The sequence below is a fragment of the Ornithorhynchus anatinus genome, chromosome 11, assembly GCF_004115215.2.
Source record: "Ornithorhynchus anatinus isolate Pmale09 chromosome 11, mOrnAna1.pri.v4, whole genome shotgun sequence".
Lineage (NCBI taxonomy): Eukaryota > Metazoa > Chordata > Mammalia > Monotremata > Ornithorhynchidae > Ornithorhynchus > Ornithorhynchus anatinus.
The window spans coordinates 61322766-61339957 of record NC_041738.1 but is presented as its reverse complement, the minus strand read 5'-3'; the positions used below and the strand labels follow the sequence as shown (position 1 = coordinate 61339957).

Genomic DNA, 17192 nt, shown 5'->3' with positions numbered 1-17192 from the left:
GTCTCCTCCACCTGAGGGCTGCGTGATCTCGATCGAGTCTCTTCACTTCTCTCTCTGCTTCATTCTCCCTCATCTGTAGAGTGGGGGTTAAGCCTGGGAGCCCCACGTGGGACAGGGACTGCGTCCATCCACCCCGAGCGCTGCTACTGATCCGCCCGTCTACTCGTTTAGTTTCGCTGTCTGTCTCCCCGCTTCTAGACCGTGAGCCCGTCGTTGGATAGGAAAGCAGCGTGGCTCAGTGGAAAGAGCCCGGGCCTAGGGGTCAGACGTCATGGGTTCGAATCCCGGCTCGGCCACTCGTCAGCTGTGAGCCGATACGTGATGGGGCCAGCACCGGAACCCGCACCCTCTGACTCCCAGGCCCGTGCTCTTTCCGCTAAGCCACACTGCTTCTCTAGTACAGCGCTCTGCCCCCGGTAAGCGCTCAAGAAATATGATCGAATGAATCAATGGATAAATCCTCATCTCCCCTGCCCTAAATCCTCTGCCCAAGTTCCCAGGGTAGACGGGAGCGGGCGGAACTGGGATCAGAACCCAGGTCCCTAATAACGTTGGTATTTGTTAAGCGCTTCCTACGTGCAGAGCACTGTTCTAAGCGCTGGGGTAGATACAGGGGAATCGGACTGTCCCACGTGAGGCTCACGGTCTTAATCCCCATTTCACAGATGAGGGAACTGAGGCCCGGCGAAGTGACGTGACTCGCCCACGGTCACACAGCCGACAAGAGGCAGAGCCGGGGTTCGAACCCACGCCCTCTGACTCCGAAGCCCAGGCTCTTTCCACTGAGCCACGCTGCTTTCCTTCTGACTCCCAGGCCCCCGCTCTATCCACGGCGCCACGCTGCTCCTTCCCTTCCCTTCGGCCGAACCGGTCGGGACCTCGGGAAAAGGCGAGCGGGGACCCCGGACCCGGAGCACCGGCTCAGAAAAGGGAGGGGAAGGGACGTCGTCGAGGGGCGCGGGAGGCGGGGCGGCTGAGGGAGGACGGAAGGGATCCATCGGAGTTGTTCAGCCCGGGGAAGAGGAGGCTGAGAGGTGACTGAATGACTGCTTTCAAGTCTCTGAAGGGCTCGCAAGAGGCTTAGACACTAAACAGTTGTTCTCCGCGGCCGAGGACCCTAGGGGAAACGGACTTATTCTGCAACAAGAGAGAGTCTGTTAGGCCTCCGGGAAGACTTGATCTGCCTGGGCCTTAACCGCCAACAGCCTCAGCTGGAGGTGCGGAGGGAGACTCTCCCGTGCTGGACGCCGGCCACCGGCTACCTCGGCAGGAGGCCGACCCTTGCGACGACGCCCTTCCGGCTCCTCGACCCGACGGGAGGTCGAAACCCCCTCAGGCCGTCGGGGGCCAGGCGGTGCCACAGCCCGTTCCGCAGGCCGGATTTAAAGGGCGTAAGAGGGTAGCCCGAATCTTCCCCTTCTGGGTCGCCCTGGCCCTCGGGTCTGCACCCTTTAATAATAATAACGATGATGGCATTCTAAGCGCTGGGAGGATACAAGGCGATCGGCTTGTCCCACGTGGGGCTCCCTGTCTTAAAGCCCATTTTACAGTTGAGGTAACTGAGGCGCAGGGAAGTGAAGTGACTTGCCCAAAGTCAGCTGACAAGCGGCGGAGCCGGGATTTTGAACCTATGACCTCTGACTCCCCAGCCCGGGCTCTTTCCGCTGAGCCATGCTGCTTCTCTCTTTAATAATGATAATGATAATAATAACGTTGGTATCTGTTAAGCGCTTACTACGGGCAGAGCCCTGTTCTAAGCGCTGGGGGGAGATACGGGGTAATCGGGTTGTCCCACGTGAGTCAATCCCCATTTTACAGACGAGGGACCTGAGGCACTGAGAAGTGAAGCGACTCGCCCACAGTCACACAGCTGACAAGGGGCAGAGCCGGGAGTCGGACTCATGACCTCTGACTCCGAAGCCCGGGCTCTTTTCCACTGAGCCACGCTCTTCGTCCACCCCTCCCTCGGCCCCACAACACCCACCTACTCCCCGCGATTCCTTAATTCACATTAACGTCTGTCCTCGCCCGCTAGACCGTAAGCTCGTTGTGGGCCGGGAACGCGTCCACCAACTCGGCTATAGTGTAGTCACCCAAGCAGCGCTCTGCACCCGGCAAAGGCTCAACCGATCGACTGATTGACGTTCGGGTACCGAGTCCCGATTTCAGGAAGTAGAGTGGGGGGACGAGACTGGCAGATGAAGTGCCTGGCCTAATAATAATCATAATAATAATGTTGGTATTTGTTAAGCGCTTACTATGTGCAGAGCACCGTGCTAAGCGCTGGGGGAGATACAGGGTGATCGGGTCGTCCCACGTGGGGCTCACGGTTTTAATCCCCATTTTACAGATGAGGGAACTGAGGCACAGAGAAGCGAAGTGACTTGCCCACTGGTTAACTGATTGACGGATATACAAACTACAGCCCTCTCTCCAGCCCAAGCGCTCAGTACAGTGCCCAGCACCCAGTATGTGCTCAATAAATACGACTGACTAACCGAGCGGGTGGCTGGGAGCGATAATAACAAGCATTTATGCAGCGCTTACTACGTGCCAAGCACGCGGAGAACCGGGGTGGCCTCGTGGACAGAGCACGGGTCTGGGAGTCAGAAGGACCCGAGTTCTGATCCCCGCTCCGCCACTCGTCTGCTCTGGGACCACGGACAAGTCGCTTCCCTTCTCTGGGCCTCAGTTACTCCGTCTGGAAAATGGGGATCGAGGACCGTGAGCCCCAGGAGGGACGGGGACTGTGGCCGACCCGATGAGCTCGTATCCACGCAGCGTTTAGAGCAGTGCTTGACAGAGAGCAAGCGCTTAACACACCCCATCGTCGTTACTCAGAGAGGCAGCGTGGCTCAGTGGAAAGAGCACAGGCTTGGGAGTCAGGGGTCACGGGTTCGAATCCCGGTTCCGCCACTCGTCAGCTGTGTGACTGTGGGCGAGTCACTTCACTTCTCTGTGCCTCAGTTCCCTCATCTGTAAAATGGGGATTAAAACTGTGAGCCCCACGTGGGACGACCTGATCACCCGGTGTCTACCCCAGCGCTCAGAACGGTGCTCTGCACATAGTAAGCGCTTAACAGATACCAACATTATTATCACTCAGCCATCCGTTCACGCGTTCGTTCGATCGATCGTTCGGGGAGAGCAGGAGTGGGGAGGCGCCTGGCAGTCCCCGCCCCGGTACTTACGTTGTAGAGGGGGATGGTCTTCATCACTCTGTACTGTTTCGTGGGGTCCATCTTATAAAGATGACGGTCGGTCACAAAAATGGCTCTGTCTTCCACTTTGCCGAATCGGTTGACCTAGAACACAACGGGAGGGATTCCGTTACCGTTCCGGCCCCGACCCCTCGGAGATGGGCAAAGTGGGATACCGTCGTCGGCTTCTTCCGCGCCGTCCCCGCACGTGGATCTGTGACCCTCGGGCGTCTGATATTCGCCCCGCTCTCTGCCCCAAAGCGCTGACGTACGTACGCGGTGAGGCGGCTAGAGGCCGGCCCTGAGAGTCAGAGGGTCGTGGGTTCTGAACCCGGCTCCGCCCCGTGTCTGCGGCGTGGCCTGGGGCGAGTCGCTTCGCTTCTCTGGGCCTCGGTTCCCTCATCTGGAAAATGGGGGTTAAGCCGGTGAGCCCCGTGTCCAACCCAGTTGGCTGGTATCCGCCCCGGAGTTTAGTACGGTGCCTGGCGCATAGTGAGCGCTTAACAAATACCGTTATTATCATTCTTATCATTATGTTGTCGTCTTACGCCGTCGAGTCGTGTCCGACCCATAGCGACGCCGAGGGCGCATCTCTCCCAGAAGGCCCCACCTCCATCTGCGATCGCCCCGGTAGCGGATCCGGAGTTTTCTCGGTAACCGTCGCCTCCTTCCGCGCGGTAAGCTTGAATCTCCGCCCTCGACTCTCTCCCGGGCCGCTGCTGCTCAGTACGGGTGAGTTTTGACCCGGAGCAGACGGCCTCCCCCTCCCTAGCCACTGCCCAAGCTGGGAAAGGACTGGACAGGCCTCCGCTTGACTCTCCCTCCCGTAGTCGGGACTGGTAGAGGACTGGAAACCCTCCAGGTGTGACCCCGAGAGGTGATTATTATCCTATCTATAAATTATATATGAAATTATTTATATTAATATCCATCTGCCCCTCGAAGCTGTAAGTTCATGGTGGGCGGGGAACGTTTCTACCCACTCTGTCGTACTGTAGAACTCAATCAATCCATCGATGGTATTTACCGAGCGGCTCACCCTGCGAAATACACCGTACTACGCGTTTGTGAGAGCAGAATATAACGGTGTTGGCAGGAACGTTCCCTGCCCGCAGCGGGCTTATCGTACTCTCCCAAATGCTCAGTACGGGGTTCTGCACACAATAGGCGCCCGATAAATACCGTTAATTGACCGATCGGCTCCACACCTGGACTCATTTTGGGGGTGAATGCAGCGGGGAAGGGCGAGGAAAGAGGGGGCCCGGGCCTGAATTGAGGGGCAGGGTAGGACGGCGGGAGGTTGGGGAGAGGAGGAAGTGAATATTCCACTGGCGCGCAACCTCGCGGGAGTTGCGTCTACCAACCCTATCGTACCGTCCTCTCCCGAGAGCACACTCGAAGCGCTCACGGAGTCCCGTCGATTGAACGATTGCTACCTACCTAAGCTCACCGTGGGCGGGGAACGTCCCCGTTTATTTCTCTAGTGGACCTTCCCGAGCGCTTAGTACAGGGCTCTGTAGGCGATCAATAAACAGGATTGAACGAGTGAGCGAACGAACGAATGTAGCCTACGGATGCCTTTTCGGCCCTGGGAAAAGGAGGAAGTTGGAGGCAGGGAAGGTCAGGACCTGGTCACCTTTCGGGACTCTACCGACGTCCTCCATTGCCTCACCCCCTCCGATTATCGTCTCCCCTTTCCCGACTTCTTCAATTCCCCTCCTCCGAGGGGCCTCTTGCCCTTCTTTTCTTCTTTCCCCTTCATGAAGCTACATGTTCCTCCAGTTAAAGTCACCCGCGGCAAACGGGGGAAAGGGTACGAGAAGCGAAGTGTTTTTTCAAAAATGCTCCGAAGTGCCGATGTTATCTCTCTTGGCAAATCTCATGGGCCAGGGAGTCAAAGATTTTTAAAAAAATGCTCCACGTCTGTCACAGCATCCAACTCTCGGTGCCGATGTTATCTCCCTTTGAAAATCGCACAGGTCGGGAGTCTGTCGTATTTTCTCTCCCCCCCTTCTAGACCGGGAGCCGGCTGTGGGCAGGGATCGCCTCTGTTCGTCGCCGAACTCTACTTCCCAAGCGCTTAGTACGGTGCTCTGCACACGGTAAGCGCTCAATAAATGCGATTGAGTAAAACAATGAATATTTTTAACGAATAGAAACGGCACAATTGATTCGGATTATTATTATCCCACAGAGCAAGATCAATCCATCAGCCAATCGCTGGTTTTAACTGAGGGCTTACTGTGCAGAGCACTGTACGAAGCAGCTGGGAGAGTCATTCATTCATTCTATCGTATTTTTGAGCGCTTACTGTGGGCTGAGCACTGTTCTAAGCGATTGGAATGTACAATTCGGCAACAGGCCGACAGAACGGAGCCGGGTGACGCCTTCCTTTATCTGCTACCTAGCCCGGTCCCGAGGACTCAGGATAAAGGTCATTTTGGGGGGGTTTTGGAATTTTCCTCGAAGCGCATTGCGAAACAGGGAGTCATTTGCTTGACTCGTGACATTTTCGACTTCAGTGGTAATCTAGAAAATGCAAATAATAGTAATAATAATAATGATGGTATATGTTAAGTGCTTCCTACGTGCAGAGCACCGTTCTAAGCGCTGGGGGAGATACAGGGACGTCGGGTCGTCCCACGTGAGGCTCCCAGTCTTCATCCCCATTTTACAGATGAGGGAACTGAGGCACGGAGAAGTGAAGCGACTCGCCCACAGTCACACAGCTGACAAGCGGCAGGGCCGGGATTCGAACCCATGGCCTCGGACTCCCAAGCCCGGGCTCTTGCCACTGAGCCACGCTGCTTGTCTTACAGACCAGATTACTTGGCAAGCATGTAGCCTCTGATAGTTTATGACTTCTGCCTTTTCCATTTCTTATAGAACGGAGGCCTCGATTTACAGGATGGATTTGTGTTATTTCTGCAAGCCCGGGGAAAGCACAAAACAATTCCCGGAGTCAGTGAGACGGAAAGTCGATCATTTGGCAGATGCCACTCCGGTCGGTTTCCACTCTGGTTGGAGCGAATTAAGAGTTCCCGATTCGGATTTGGGAAGCCAATTACAGATCCTGTGGAATTCCATGAAATATCACCGATCCGGGCTGGGAAACGGCGCGGACTTAGCGGAAGGAGCCCAGGCCCGGGAGGCGGAGGATTCTGGCTTATAATCCCGTCTCCGCCACTTACTCGCTGTGTGACCCTGGGCAAGTCATTTAACTTCTCTGAGCCTCATCTGCAGAATGAGGATTCGATACCCTTTCTCTTTCCTACTTTCTCTGTGAGCCCCGTGCGGGACCCGATGATCCGGTATCTACCCTAGCACTTATGTTCAGTGTTTGGCCTAGGAGTAAGCACGCCGCAATTATTATTAGAACAATAATAATTATTATTATCCCCCAAAGGGAGATCCCCCAGTCAATCGGTTGTATTTACGGAGTGCTCACTCTGTGCACAGCACGCTATTAAGAGCTCGGAGGATGACAATCTAACATTTTAACAGGCATATTTCCCTGCCCACAAGGACTTTAGAGTCTAGAGGGGGAGACGGATATTAATATTAATAAATCGATGACAGATCTGGATATTAGTGCTGAGGGACCTAGGGAAGGGTGAAGGAAGGGTAAAAAAAGGGGGAATCCAAGTGCAAGAGCGACGCAGAAGGGAAAGGGGGCAGAGGGAACGAGGGCTCGTCCTGGGAAGGCTTCTCTGGAGGACGCAAGAGAAGCAACACGACGGAGTGGATAGAGCCCGGGCCTGGGAATCAGGAGGTCACGGGTTCTAATCCCATCTCTGCCGCTTGTCCGCTGTGTGACCTCGGGCGAGTCGCTTCACTTCTCCGGGCCTCGGTTCCCTCATCCGTAAAATGGGGTTGAGGACCGCGAGGCTCCCGTCGGAAACGGACCGTTGGGCTCTTGTCCCTCCCTGGGCTCAGTACGGTGTCTGGCACAGAGTAAGCGCTTAAATACCGTACCAGAAAATCCCCTGGACCTGGATCGTCATCACCGGTGGCATTTACTGAGCGCTTACCGTGTGCAGTACACTGTTCTAAGTGCTTGGGAGAACGCGGTACATCAGAGGTGGCGGAACGTATAATGAAGAGGTTCATTACCTGCCTGTTGGCTGCCAATCTAAGACTGTGAGCCCCACGTGGGACGGGGACTGTGTCCAACCTGATTAGCTTGTATCCACCCCAGTGCTTAGTACAGTGCCTGGTACCTGGTAAGCGCTTAACAAATACCGTGAAAAAGATCTATCTGCGGTGGGCTAAACCCGCTGAGCAGATGCGGTAAATCTGGGAGGTACAGTGTGGCCGGGGAACGAGAAGGACCTGGGTTCTAATCCCGGCTCTGCCACGTGTCTGCTGTGGGATTTCTGGCAAGTCACCTAACGTCTCTGGGCCTCGGATACCTCATCTGTAAAATGGGAATTAAGAGGGGGAGCCCCACGTGGGACGGGGACTGCGTCCGACCTGATTTACTTGCATCTCCCCCAGCTTGAAACAGTGCCCGGCACATAGTAAGCGCTCACCCAGTACCATAATCATCTCCTTTATTATTATTAGATAAGAATAACAATGTTGGTATTTGTTAAGCGCTTACTATGTGCAGAGCACCGTTCTGGGGTAGGCACAGGGGAATCGGGTCGTCCCACGTGAGGCTCCCAGTTAATCCCCGTCTTCCAGATGAGGTAACTGAGGCCCAGAGAAGTGAAGTGACTCGCCCACAGTCACACAGCTGACAAGTGGCAGAGCCGGGATTCGAACCCATGACCTCTGACTCCCAAGCCCGGGCTCTTTCCGCTGACCCACGCCGCTTCTCTATGCGGAAGTCGCTCTCTCAGGTAGGCCAGCTACCTGTTCTTCATTGCATTGGATGCTCCCGAGAACTTAGTACAATGTTCTGCACACAGTAAGTACTCAATAGATACCGCTGATTTACCGACGGAGAGACTGTGAGCCCGTCGTTGGGCAGGGATTGCCTCTATCTGTTGCCCAGTTGCACTTTCCAAGCGCTTAGGACAGTGCTCTGCACACAGTGAGCGTTCAATAATTACGACCGAATGAATAATAACGATGGCACTTGTGAAGCACTTACTTACTATGTGCAAAGCACTGTTCTAAGCGCTGGGCTAGATACAGGGTAATTAGGTTGTCCCACACGGGGCTCACAGTTTTAATCCCCGCTTTACAGATGAGATAACTGAGGCACGGAGAAGTGACTCGTCCAAAGTCACAGCTGACAAGCGGCGCGACTGGGATTCGAACCCATGACCTCTGACTCCCAAACCTGTGCTCGTTCCACGGAGCCATGCTGCATCCCAAGGAAGGAATGAACTAATCATTCATGGGAAGAATGAAGGCAAAACAATAGGGGCCATTCTCTTGGCCATTTGAAAGTTTTGGATTTGTAAATTCAGGCCGCTCTTTCCCAAATCCTCACCTCAGCGCTTCCGCACCGCCTAGGCGCTTGAGGAAGAGAGGGTTGGGGAACAAACGCGCAAGAGAGCACGAGAAGAATGAGGGCAGAAAAACTGGGGCCATTCTCTTTGGCCATTTGGATTTGTCAAAATTCTGGCTGCCCATCCCCAGATCCTCAGCATGGCTCCGTGGAAAGAGCACGGGCCTGGGAGTCAGAGGTCATGAGTTCGAATCCCAGCTCTGCCACTTGACAGCTGGGTGACCGTGGGCGAGTCACTTCACTTCCTCTGTGCCTCAGTTACCTCATCTGTAAAACGGGGATTAACTGTGAGCCTCACGTGGGACGACCCGATTACCCTGTATCTCCCCCAGCGCTTAGAACGGTGCTCGGCACATAGTAAGCGCTCAACAAATACCAACGTTATTATTATTATTATCCTCACCTCAGCACTTCTGCCTCTGTTAGGCGCTTGACGAAGAGAGGGTTGGGGGACAAACTTGGAAGAGAGCACGGGAAGAACTAAAGCAGAAAAATTGGGGCCATTCTAGTCAGCCAACTGGAAGTTTTAATAGTAATAATAATGATAATAGTGCTGGTTAAGCATTTACTAGGTGCCAAGCATTCTTGTAAGCACTGGGGTAGATGCAAGATATTTGGGTCGAACACAGTCCCTGCCCACGTGGGGCTCACCGTCCCAATCGCCATTTTCCAGATGACGGAACTGAGGCCCAGAGAAGTGTAGTGACTTGCCCAAGGTCACACAGCAGACACGTGGCGGAGCTGGGATTAGAACCCAGGTCCCGCTGACTCCCACGCCCGGGCTCCATCCGCTAGACCGTGCTGTTTAGTACGGTGCTCCGTACACAGTAAGCGCTCGAATACCTTTGATGATGATGATGACGACGACGTAAGGAGTCCGACAGAACTGCTGGAAGTCGGTATTCGTTCGGTCAGTCAGTCATTCCTTCGATCGCATTTACTGAGCGCCTACCGTGTGCAGAGCGCCGTACTAAGCGCTTGGAAAGTACAATTCGGCAACAAAAAGAGACAATCCCCACCCAACGACGGGCTCACAGTCCAGAAGGTAGGAATCAAAGCAGCATGGCCTGGTGGAAAGAGCACGGGCCTGGGAGGCAGAGGACTTGGGTTCTAATCCCGATTATGTCTGATTGTCTGCTGTGTGACCTTGGGCTGGTCACCACATTTCTCTGTGCCTCAGTGTCCTCATCTGCAATATGGGGATTAAGGCTGTGAGGGTCACGTGGGATAGCGGATTAGCTTCCATCTGCGCCGGTGCTCCGTCAAGTGCCTGGCACATAGTAAGCGCTCAACAATTACTATATATAAAAAAACCAAAGTGCCTAAAGGGTGTAGACCAAGTTCACAGGCAGTGCAGAGGGCAGGGCGAATAGGATGGGGAAAGGAAGGGCTAAAAATAATAAAAGCGACCCCCAAACATCTTCAGCCACAACAGGATTATTTTGGTTTCGAACAGAATTAAACCGTCGCGACAGAAATGAGTGAAGTCAACGTTCTCTTCGGGCGGGGCGAAAAAATCCTTGGCGAGAAGCTTGAAAAGGTAAAAGTGAATCCACGAGAGACACTGCCCCAGCCACGCGAGCGAACGGAGCAACCGAAACGAGTCAGGCCGAGAAGCAGCGTGGCTCAGTGGAAAGGGCTTTGAAGTCAGAGATTATGGGTTCGAATCCCAGCTCTGCCACTTGTCAGCTGTGTGACTCTGGGCAAGTCACTTCACTTCTCTGTGCCTCCGTGACCTCGTCTGGAAAATGGGGATGAAGAGTGTGAGCCCCACGTGGGACGTCCTGATTCCCCTGTGTCTACCCCAGCGGTTAGAACGGTGCTCTGCACAGAGTAAGTGCTTACCGAATACCGACGTCAGACTGTAGAGCCCGTCAATGGGCAGGGACCGTCCCTATCTGTTGCCGGTTTGTCCGTTCCGAGGGCTCAGTCCAGTGCTCGGCACATAGTAAGCGCTCGATAAATACTGTTGAATGAATGAGTTTAAAAGAGGTCAGGCGGAGAATGAGTAGAGAATTAACCTTAGCCATCTATCGGTTAATTGCGCTAATGGGGGACAAGGACTGGGAGACAAATTCATCTACTAAAAAACTTCATTCAAGCCCAACAGTTTCAATCGACCGTCTCCGCTGCGTTTGTTTGTTTTTCGCCAGCAAAACTGCCCGGAGTTTGACTTCCTCTGTCATTTCCGGTGCAGTCTCTTGATGGGGGTTCTAAATAAAGGGTCACATGGCTCAAAGCCACAGAAACAGCCTGGCTTGGAGGAGAAATCACAGGTCTGCCACTCGCTTGCCTCAGTTTCCTCCTCTGTAAAATGGGGATTAAACACCTATTCTCTCCTGCCTTAGGCCGTGAGCCCCACGTAGGACAGGCTCCGTATCCCGTCAGCCTCTCCTGTATCAACCTTCCGCGCTCGGTGTGATGCTTTTGTTAAATTTTTATGGTGTTGGTTGTTACGCGCTTCTTTTAATAATGCTGGTATTTGTTAAGCGCTTACTATATGCAGAGCACTGTTCTAAGCGCTGGGGGAGATACGGGGTCATCGGGTCGCCCCACCTGAGGCTCACGGTTAATCCCCATTTGACAGATGAGGGGACTGAGGCCCAGAGAGGTGAAGCGACTCGCCCACAGTCACACAGCTGACAAGTGGCAGAGCCGGGATTAGAACCCATGACCTCTGACTCCCAAGCCCGGTTTCTTTCCACTGAGCCACGCTGCTTCTGCCCAGAAGGGGTGAAGTGACTTGCCCAAGGTCTCACGGCAGACGGGGGCGGAGCCGAAATTAAAACCCAGGTCGGTCCTCAGCGTGGCTCAGTGGAGCGTGGCTCAGTGGAAAGAGGCCGGGCTTGGCAGCCAGAGGTCATGGGTTCGGATCCCGGCTCTGCCACTCGGCAGCTGTGTGACTGTGGGCGAGTCACTTCGCTTCTCTGGGCCTCAGTTCCCTCATCTGTAAAATGGGGATTAACCGTGAGCCTCCCGCGGGACGACCCGATCATCCTGTGTCTATCCCAGCGCTTAGAACAGCGCTCTGCACATAATAAGCGCTTAACAAATACCCAGGCCTGGGCTCTATTAGGACACACAGCTTAGCACGCAGTAAGTGCCTAACGGATACCGTAATCATAATAATAATTATTATCGGTTAATGAGCAAACTAATTGGTCTCTTCCTCATCAAGCGTCGCTGTAAAACTGAAAACCACACTCCTCTCCTCAGTCCACTACTCGAGGCTGCATTCATTCGATCGTATTTACTGAGCGCTTCCGGTGCGCGAAGCACTGAACTGTCCCCCACGGATCCTAACTGCTCTCGGATGGGTTCTGGGTTCTAGGATCCGGACAGGAAAGGGGAGGACAGAAAAAGACAAAGGTCACAGTCCCCTCAACTGGAGTCACCCAGGCAACTTAGTCTCGGGAAAGTTGAATTCAGTGGTCGGATCGGATGGCAAACCCCTTAGGGTCCAGAGCCTCGCGTTCCCGTCCTTTGTGAATCCCCACCGGACCCGGCTCGAACCCTGACCGCAAAGAGGGAGGGGAGAAGGGGAGTCATTCAGTAGTACTTATTGAGCGCTCACTCTGGGCAGAGCACTACGTGCCAAGCACTGTTCTAAGCGCTGGGGTGGATACAAGGTGATCAGGTCGACCCACGTGGGGCTCGCAGTCTTCCTCCCCATTTGCCAGATGAGGGAACTGAGGCCCAGAGAAGTGAAGTGACTTGTCCAAAGTCCCACAGCCGACAAGCGGCTGAGCCGGGATTCGAACCCACGACCTCTGGCTCCCAAGCCCGGGCTCTTTCCACTGAGCCACGCTGCCTCTCCGAATCTTCGCACGTAGTCCGGGGAAATCCCGTTAGGAGGGAAGGGCCCGTTTTGACGGGCTCCCCGTTTCAAGAAGGACGAGGGGAATCGGGAGAAGATTCCAAGACAACCTACGAGGAAGATTAAAGGGCTGGAAAATAAGACTCCGAAGGAAAGGTTCCGGGAGGTTCTGGCGGCCGAAAGGGAGCGTGGCGATAAGTCCCCTCTCTCCTGTAAGCTCGTTGAGGGCGGGGAACGTATCTGCTAATTCTTTTGTACTGTGCTTTCCCAAGCGTTTAGGACGGGGGCTCTGCACATAGTAGGTGCTCAATAAATAGCATTGATTGATTGATTGATTGATTGATTGATTGAAAGCGCTGGGGAAGGGGAAAGGTTGCGGCTCAGTGTTGGAAGACCAGCCTCCCTCCGGCCCACAGTGGAGACTCCCCGGGAGGAAAAGGAGGGGGTAGGGTTTGGGGTAAGAGGCGCTGTGACTCCTCCTTCCTCTCCCTCTCGCTTCAAACGGCGGGGCTCAGCGGAAAGAGCCCGGGCTTGGGAGTCAGAGGTCATGGGTTCGAATCCCGGCTCGGCCGCTTGTCAGCTGTGGGACTTTGGGCGAGTCGCTTCACTTCTCTGGGCCTCAGTGACCTCACCTGTAAATACTGTTGAATAAAATGGGGATGAAGACTGTGAACCTCACGTGGACGACCTGATGACCCTGCATCTCCCCCGGCGCTTAGAACGGTGCTCGGCACATAGTAAGCGCTTAACAAATACCAACATTATTCAAAGCCTTACTGAAGGCCCGTCTCCTCCAAGAGGCCTTCCCGGACTAAGCCCGCTTCCCTCTTCTCCCGCTCCCTTCTGCGGCGCCCTGACTTGCTCCCTTTATTCATCCTGCTTCCCAGCCCCACACCACTCATGTCCATTCGTTCATTCATATTTACCGAGCGCTTACTGTGTGCAGAGCACTGTACTAAGCACTTGGAAAGTACAGTTCAGCCATAAAGAGGGACAATCCCTGCCCACAGTGGATTTACAGTCTAATAATGTTGGTATTTGTTAAGCGCTTACTATGTGCCGAGCACCGTTCTAAGCGCTGGGGTAGACACAGGGGGATCAGGTCGTCCCACGTGGGGCTCACAGTCTTCATCCCCATTTTACAGATGAGGTGACTGAGGCCCAGAGAAGTGAAGTGACTCGCCCACGGTCACACAGCTGCCAAGCGGCAGAGCCGGGATCCGAACCCATGATCTCTGACTCCCAAGCCCGGGCCCTCTCCACTGAGCCACGCTGCTTCAGACATCAAAACAGGTAAAGAGGTGTAAATAGCAGCAAGAGAAGTAAATAGGATTATAGAGATACACACATCCAACAAGTAAACAGGCATTAATATAAATAGAATTATAGATATGTACATATCTACCAGAGTGATGCGGGGCGGCGGGGGGTGGCGGGTAGAGCAAAGGGAGTAAGTCGGGGTGATGCGGAGGGCAGGGGGAGTTGAGGGCTCAGTCTGGGAAGGCCTCCTGGAGGAGGCCCCCCTTCGATGGGGGGAAGCGGGATTGATGGACTTGGGGAGGAAGGGCGTTACGGGCCAGAAGTGGGACGTGGGCCAGGGGTCGACGGCGGGACGGGGGGCAACGAGGCCCCGTGAGGAGGTGAGCGGCAGCAGAGGAGAGGAGAGATACGACAGGATTAGCGGTCGCGTTCCCTGCTCCTAATGAACTTAGTCTAGTGGGCTGGGTGGGGACAGACTTTAATAGAGATCAATGAATCATTCATAGTATATCATTTAAAGATATTTACACGAGCGTTGTGGGATTGGGGCATCTTCAGAAAGGGGTTCCCTTTCTTTCCCCTCACCTTGGAGGGTTTGGGTTCCAACCTCCAGCTTGGAAGAGGTAGAGTCTGGCGATTCACAATTATAACAGGGAGGGAGGCGGGGTGAAGATGACCGAAACTCTCCGGGAGTAATTTTGCACGCAAACAGCCCTGGCCAGCGGGTCGCTGTCCCGCAGTGGCTCTCACTGGGAACGGGGTCGGGGGGGGGATAAGGAATACCGACCCCCACCCATTCCACCCCTCCCCGCCCCCCAACCTCATCATCAAACGGTTGGAAATGGACCATGAAGGTAGAGGCTTTTGCATCGAAACTCAATACCGACAAACAGCTGTCCTCCGGTCTTGCCGGCCGGCTCCCGTTGCTACGAAGAAGTCACGGAATTAGCAGCCCCGCCACTCTCCCCCACCCAGCGCCGTCTGTGTGTGTGTGTGTGTGTGTGTGTGTGTTTTTAAAAAATGGTGTTCGTTAAGTGGTTTTTACGTGCCAGGCACTTTACTAAGCCCTGGGTTAGATGCAAGCCGATCAGGTTGGACACAGTCCACATCCCCCATGTGGCTGACAGTCTTAATCCCCCTCTTCCGGCTGAGGGAACCGAGGCCCGGAGAAGTGAAGTGACCTGCCCGAGTTCACCCAGCGGACACGTGGCGGAGCGGCGATTAGAACCCAGGTCCTTCCGACTCCCAGGCCCGGCCTCCGTCCACCAGGCCGGGTTGCTTCTCTCCCCGTCCGAAACAAAATGCGCGTGAAGAAGCTGCTCCGTCCTCTCATGGAACAGTTTGCCGCTAGGAAAGGTGAGGGTCAAATGCAGCGGAGCACACGGACGGAACTTCCAGTGGGGTTCCCGGGTTCACCCGCAGTGCTCGGCACACGGGAGGTGGTATTTATTGAGCACTTATTGAGTACCGATTGATTGACTGATCTGCGGGTGTAACCCTGGGAAGGCAACCTCTTTGCTCACTCCAATTCTCCCTGTGAGAATGATAATACTTCTATTACTGCTAATAATAATGTTGGCATTTGTTAAGCGCCTACTATGTGCCTTGCACCGTTCTAAGCGCTGGGGTGGACGCGGGGGAATCAGGTTGTCCCACGTGGGGCTCACAGTCTTAATCCTCATTTTACAGAGGAGGGAACTGAGGCACCGAGAAGTTAAGTGACTTGCCCAAAGTCACACAGCTGACAAGCGGCCGAGCCGGCATTCGAACCCATGACCCCTGCCTCCAAAGCCCGGGCTCTTGCCACTGAGCCACGAGAACTGTGGTATTTATTAAGCACTTACTATGTGCCAAGCACTGCACAAAGAACTGAGGTAGATACAAAATCTCTCTCTCTCTCTCTCTCTAAAATATAGAGCTATATGTGTAAATATCTATGATTCTATTTATCTATTTTGATGGTTTTGATGCCTGTCTACTTGTTTAGTTTTGCCGTCTGTCTCCCCACTTCTAGACTGTGAGCCCGTCGTTACGCAGGGATCGTCTCTGTTGCCCAACTGCATTTTCCAAGCACCTAGCACAGTGCTCTGCATATAGTAAGCGCTCGATAGATACGACTGAATGAATAATAATAATAATGTTGGTATTTAAGTGCTATGTGCCGAGCACTGTTCTAAGCGCTCGGGGAGATACAGGGTCATCAGGTTGTCCCACGGAGGGCTCACGGTCTTCATCCCCACTTTCCAGATGGGGTAACTGAGGCCCAGAGAAGTGAAGTGACTTGCCCAAGGTCACCCAGCTGACAAGCGGCGGAGCCGGGATTAGAGCCCACGACCTCTGACTCCCCAGCCCGGGCTCTTTCGATCTGGTCTGAGAGGAGTTCACGGTCTAAGCGGAAGGGAGGACAGGCACCGACTCCCCGTTCGGCAGGTGAAGGAACCGAGGCCCAGAGAAGTGAAGCGACTCGGCTCGGGCCACACAGCAGAGAAGTGGGAGGACTGGGATTAGAAGCCAGGTCGTCTGGCTCCCAGGCCCACGCTCTTTCCATCAGGCCCCGCTGCTTCCGGAACGCACGGGGATCTGAACTGTACCCAGTTGACGCCAGGGCATCCGCAAAGAACACGGTATTTGCTCTTTGCTATTTTGGAAAATGGATTTCTTCCGTCCCAGCCCCTAAACCTTTTCCTTTTTGAAATGATATACGCTACGCCCTCCCTGTGTGCCGGGCACCGTACTAAGTCCTGGGGTGGACGCGAGCTAATCAGGTTGGGCTCGCGGTCTTAATTCCCATTTTACAGATGAGGAAACTGAGGCACAGTTAAATGACTTGTCCGAGGTCACACAGGAGGTACGCGGCGGAACCGGAATTAGAACCCAGATCCCCGACTCCCAGGCCCAAACCCCTTCCGGGAGGCCACGCTGCTCGTCCTTCAGAGATGAATCAAGTTGAGTAGGAAGGCACTTATGTAATAATTTCAAAGTTAAATACTTCAGCTAAATTAAACTTAGCGAAAAACAGGCTCCCATTCTTACACCTCTTAACCTGAGTCTGGCTTCCAATCGAAATGGCGAGGATACGGAATAGTGACCTTTTAGCGAGTGGCGAAAAGATAACTGAAAAATCCAGTCACCAAGAAATGGGACTCCATCGTTCGTTTCAGCGAAAAATTTCCAGGAAACGAATTGACAATTTCTACTTATCTATAATTACTCTTAAATGACTCTTTAAAAGACGTCCCTGAACAATTTTCAAATTCTAATGGCTTCGGAGCGATGACGGCGTTTTAACCCTTACTCCGTCGGCATCTTTGTGAGAAAAAAAAAAATCCTCCCTATCCGCTCCACCCAACGGTTGTCGGATTTGGGTTCAACGGAAGAAATAGAGCTAAGGCTTCGACGGCCCAACGGTGAGATTATTTCTGTATCACTGAACTCCCAAATTCAAGGGCTTCAC

The 17192-nt window shown here is 53.9% G+C and overlaps 1 protein-coding gene across 4 annotated transcripts in view; it reads right to left on the bottom strand.

Annotated features, from left to right (window-relative positions):
• MYO1D (myosin ID) overlaps positions 1-17192 on the bottom strand; it is a 260352-nt gene that overhangs the window by 87484 nt on the left and 155676 nt on the right. For all 4 annotated transcript variants that reach the window (XM_029074920.2, XM_039913409.1, XM_029074921.2 and 1 more), the window contains one exon: positions 3192-3305. In XM_029074920.2, coding sequence (XP_028930753.1) covers positions 3192-3305 — 114 coding nt within the window. The remainder of the gene's footprint in view (positions 1-3191; positions 3306-17192) is intronic.